General features: G+C 42.6%; 1 protein-coding gene across 7 annotated transcripts in view; it reads left to right on the top strand.

Annotated features, from left to right (window-relative positions):
- Nucleotides 1–5,000, top strand: part of Tsp (Thrombospondin) — a 116,415-nt gene that overhangs the window by 87,832 nt on the left and 23,583 nt on the right. For 2 of the 7 annotated variants that reach the window (XM_070124485.1, XM_027375747.2), the window contains 4 exons: nucleotides 1,435–1,602; nucleotides 2,414–2,446; nucleotides 3,224–3,297; nucleotides 3,628–3,685. In XM_070124485.1, the coding sequence (XP_069980586.1) occupies nucleotides 1,435–1,602; nucleotides 2,414–2,446; nucleotides 3,224–3,297; nucleotides 3,628–3,685 (333 nt within the window). The remainder of the gene's footprint in view (nucleotides 1–1,434; nucleotides 1,603–2,413; nucleotides 2,447–3,223; nucleotides 3,298–3,627; nucleotides 3,686–5,000) is intronic. The other 5 variants (XM_070124488.1, XM_070124487.1, XM_070124486.1 and 2 more) reach the window with 3 other exon arrangements.

Raw genomic sequence — 5,000 nt, 5'->3', positions numbered from 1 at the left:
TGGCTTCATGGCATCACAAAGGACAGTGCCATGATGCACCATCTGCAACAGATTAAATCACCTGCAATGAGCCTATCTGTGGGTTTCGCTTCAACATTACCTTGTTTTATTAGTCCTACAAGGTCACAGAGGTCACGACAGGTATCGTGACATCTTAGATGATGTCATCCTCATGACAATGACGTCATTTGTTATAATTTCCAAAAACGATGGTCTGCGGTGATATCACTTGCAGACTGGCAACAGATTTTATCATATGATTTACGAAAAGATATCGTTACACATTACTTGACCTCTCTTGACCTTCCCGCTGTTGACCGAAATCTAACCCGTGAACGTGGACTAAACAGCTGACCTGAGCTTCCTCTGTCTCCCTGACCGCATGCGAGTCTTAATCTCAGAAACACTCTCTTCTTTCGCTTTTCCTCTCACCAAGACGTTATTTTGAAGCAGTTTTATTAATATTATGAGCAGTTCGATAATACCTTAAGCAGTTTAATATTATCTTAAGCAGTTTGATAATATTTTAAGCAATTTAATATCTAGAGCAGATTAATATACATCATTGACTGTTATTGTTTGAAATTTTGTTAAAATTACAATGTGACTGATTGTTGGCCCACGAAAAGTTGAGTTTTGGGATGCATTCGGAATATATATATATATATATATATATATATATATATATATATATATATATATATATATATATATATACATATATATATAATTATGTATATATGTATGTATATATATGTGCATATACTGTTGTGTATATGCCTTTATAAGATATGTAAAATTAAACAAAACCAAAAGGTCTACTTCTTAACTAGCTTTCCTATGAAATGTGTTTTGGCGAAACCAGCGATTAAAAAAAAAAAAAAAAAAAAAAAAGTCAAAAAGTAATTGGAAGAGGCAGGAAAGCTTTCCGAGCTCCCAAAAGTCACTGCTCCAAAATGCTGCTGCTGCGTCTCCTGTAGATAACCGAAAGGTTGTAGGCTCGCTTGGCTTCCTGTGGCTGAACCAAAAGCTAGTGTTTGGCATCAGCGAAAAGTGGCGTTTCGATTTTTTTCTTTTTGTTTTGTTTTTTGTTTGTCATTGGTTTCATTATATTTCGTTCAAGTTCTAAAGTGATCAGTAATCATTTTGTCTTGTTTTTTGGATAATTTATTTTCTCTCAATAGATGTTGAATTAATATGTTAAAATTGACCTTATTTGTAAACTTTAACGTATGTATCAGACCTATCGTGTATTTTTGTGCTGCCAATTCCTGTCAGTATTAGAGTAAACATAAAAACCAAGCTAGATATCATGTGAACGCAATGCTCGGAGCCTCCCTCGCACGCCGGCGGAGCAGAGACCCGAAGACCGAGACCGAGACCGAGGAAGTGCAACCGGCAGCATTACGGAGTCAGTCTTTCCCCTTCCCCCAGGTGGCCACTCCCTGGGTGGCCGTCAGGGCAGTTCTCGCTTTTACGGAGTTCGCTACTCCCAAAGCGCGAGCCTGAGAACTCCCGCTACCCGGAGGTCCCAGAGCCCCGCTCGGAGCCACCAGGAGGTGGTGGGAGCCAAAGAGCTTTTCGTGGAGCCGTACAAGTCAGGTCAGTCGAGTCGGAAGGGAGGGCGCCCCGCCGCGACGCCTCGGCGCACGCCCTCGCTCGGACGAGGGCAGCGCCAAGGGGACACGAAAGGACAAGTCCGGCAAAATTGACATTAGCAATGACCTTTCCTGAAAATTTCCTGTAACGAAGAGCCGGGCGAGAGCAGGCGTGGCCGAGGCGTCTTCGCAGGCGCGGGCGCTCCTTGTTGCTTACCCGAGACCGGAAGCTTCGAGCACCCTCCCCGTCCTCCCCTCCCGATCCCCGACCCTCTCTACTGGGTGCACCGCGGCTGTCACGAAGATCATCTGCTGGAAACCTTGAGGAGAAATCTGCGAAATGGAGGGCAAAAAGAGACAAAGAGAACGGAATAGAATAGCTGCTTATTTATGCATATCTTCTCTGGATTCATTGATATTCTGGCATGACACGGTTTTCTGCCTAATAGTTTCCTTAGTTGAAAGTCGTGCGCGCTGGTGGCAGATTTCCTCAAGGTTTTTGAGGACGATCCGCTCCACTTCGGTCATAAAGGCTGTGTTTATTGTTCTTTTTATCATTATCCATTTTTTTTTTGCCTAAAGTGCAGTCGGGAGGTAGACAGACAAGCCTCCCAGTGTGTGTTGCCGAGCCTCTGGGATCATTCCCTGTCCAAAGAGAAGGGAACATCCCCATTAAAAAAAGAAAGGTGAAAAGCTGGCCGGCCTAAAAAAGAGCCTTTAAAAATAATTCCATAACTTGCCCAAAGATGTTATTTCTGACTCGACACAACTCAGTGACGAGGACGAGGCATGTGATGCATTCTGACCCCTTGCAGGAGACATTCCCGTCACCCACGAGGAGGAGACCAGTAAGTATCCGCGACGCCCTTTGCCTTGTCGTCGGGGACCCGGCTTGGGAAGGAGGTGGATCCTACGGCAGGCGGCTGTGGGGGTCCCTGTGTGTGTGTGTGTGTGTATGTGTGTGTGTTTGTGTGCGTGCGTGCGCGCGTGCGTGTGTGTGTGTGCGTGCGTGTGTGCATGTTCCTTGTTTGACACAGTGATGTTCTACGAGTAAGAGAGGGATTTGAATAGGATTTATTTTTATTAGCACTTTCGTATAGAGAAATCTAGATATGCTATATATGACAGACTGTGTGTGCGTGTATTGGATATGTTCGGCATTTCTTATCATTGTAGATACATATACGCATGCATACCTGTTTGTTACATGTGTGTTTGTGTATGAGTGTGTAAGTGACATTAGAGTGAGTATAAAAATATATTAGACCTTTTTGTTCAACAGTAAAGAGTCAGCATATTTTTGTTGCTACTAAGAGGTAAGTCGTTCTCTTGGTGTATTAGAAAAATAGCGAGTTCGTAACTTTACATATACATACTATCTTTTTTTTGTGAATATCAGTTTCATTTTCAAACCTATATGATTCAGAAAACTACTCAGTGTTACAGTCATAAATTCCGAATTCAGCTACTTCGATTTCATTGGATGGATCACAGTACAATCAAAATTCCAATATAGTTCTGATTCAGTAGCCGCATGAATAGGTAGTCATTTCCGTAAGCGCCGAGATGACCCGCCGGCTGCCGGGCTCCTCCTCCCTATCTGACGGGGATCTGACCTTCCACAGGCACGATGCTGGTCAAGACGCTCAGCGAACTCATCAAGACCATCAAGGAACTCCAGATTGAAATCCAGACGCAGGTGAGATAAGCGACTTGGCAGGATCGTGGTGAGGGTCCGTGCCACTGTCGCCCGTTCGTAGTTTTGTCTGGCTTGTGCTTCTTGTTTAGGGTGTTCTAGAATTTCCATACCTTTATCTTATCAAGAAAGTGCCAACACCTCCAAAATCTCCAGTCACTGTGAAGGAAATCATTTTAACCCAAACATACTGTTTTTTCACAACATATGTATTTCCTTTTCTTCTTCTTTCATAGACAAACATTACAAAAAAGACAAGTAGATGAATGTTCAAGCCAAATATATATCGAATGAATTCAGAATATAACGTTCATCTCTTCACTTTTTCCACAGCGCGAGGAAACTGCTCTGCTGCGCGACGCCCTCCTGAACTGCGAAGCCTGTAAACCGGGTAGGGGAAACCGCTTAGGGCGTTAATTTTGCCTCTCCACCAACAGCACACACTCCCACTCCCACTTCACTCCCACTCCACTTCCCCCTTTCGCCCTGTGTGTGCTCGCGCCCCTGCTTATAACAGGCAGGCTACAGGTGTCTGGGTCCCGCGTTGGTCTCTGCGGGAGGTCGTGAACCTAGAGGGGTCGATGTAGGCTTCGTAGGGCGTGTGGGAAAGGGGTTCTAGTTTGTTCTCGTTTGGTTTGATCTTCCGGGCCGAGGTGGTCGACTCGGAGGAATGTTGTTAGGACTCTTTCTAACTTTAGTAGGATTCTGCGTTGAAGGATGTTGATTCCGGTCTTTAAGTGTCTGGAATTTTACCAAAGTTCGACGGTAATGATCATGTGATAAAACAGCTTTGATTTTCGTTTTCTTGTGTATACAAGAGGTGGGGAATTGAATGATAATTGAAATTTGTTTTGTAACTGTATGCCGTTAGTTTTTTAACATTTGTTTTACATTTAGCACCTCGAAGTGTATGTGAATAGAGCAGACTCTTAACTTTATCGATTTGTTTTTACTGATAAACAGATTATCCTACTTCATTCTGCAATCAGTTTCATGAAATGAAAAAAAGTGAACATCAACTTTAACCCTAGCCTCATGGCTCATGGATACGCAGATGGCTATTTTGAATTAGTCTCACCGGTAATGAAAGATTTCTTTTAACGGGATAAATCTGTTTGATTTGTTAATTTTGTACATTACCGATGCGTTCAAGATACACTGTCAGTTTTCCTTCTATTAAGTGCTTCAAGGAGGTTGCTACGTAGTTAGAGAATACAGACGATTGGCCTTCCCACCGTTGTCGTGTGAAGGGAATCGAAGACTGTTGCCCGTTTTCTGTAACGGTCAGTAACGCTGGATGATGTTTTTATTTTTTTTAATTTTTTTATTCTCCCCTCTCTTAACCTTTATCTTAAGACATTTCCTTGCCAGCAAACAGTATTCCACTCTCAGGAAATGTGATATCCAGAATGAGCTTTTTATCTTTACCGTTGATGCAGATTACTAATGCATTTTTACCTGGTAGCTGTAATTGTTCGGAGTAATTGTGTCAGCTTCGGCTTAAGCTTCGTTTAGATTATTATTCAAGGCTTTTGTATACATTAATACTGTTTGATGTTAGAATGGTGTAGCTTATTAATCTCCCATGCTATGTAGGATGTTTTGAACTTAGTAAAGATGTTGAAATCAAAATCTAGTTTCTGTTCAACATCCTCATAGCATACATCTGCTCAAAAGGCAAGTGTGGGCAGACAACAACAAAGAAG

This window comes from Penaeus vannamei, chromosome 8 (assembly GCF_042767895.1).
Source record: "Penaeus vannamei isolate JL-2024 chromosome 8, ASM4276789v1, whole genome shotgun sequence".
NCBI lineage: Eukaryota > Metazoa > Arthropoda > Malacostraca > Decapoda > Penaeidae > Penaeus > Penaeus vannamei.
This window is presented reverse-complemented; position numbering and strand designations above follow the sequence as displayed.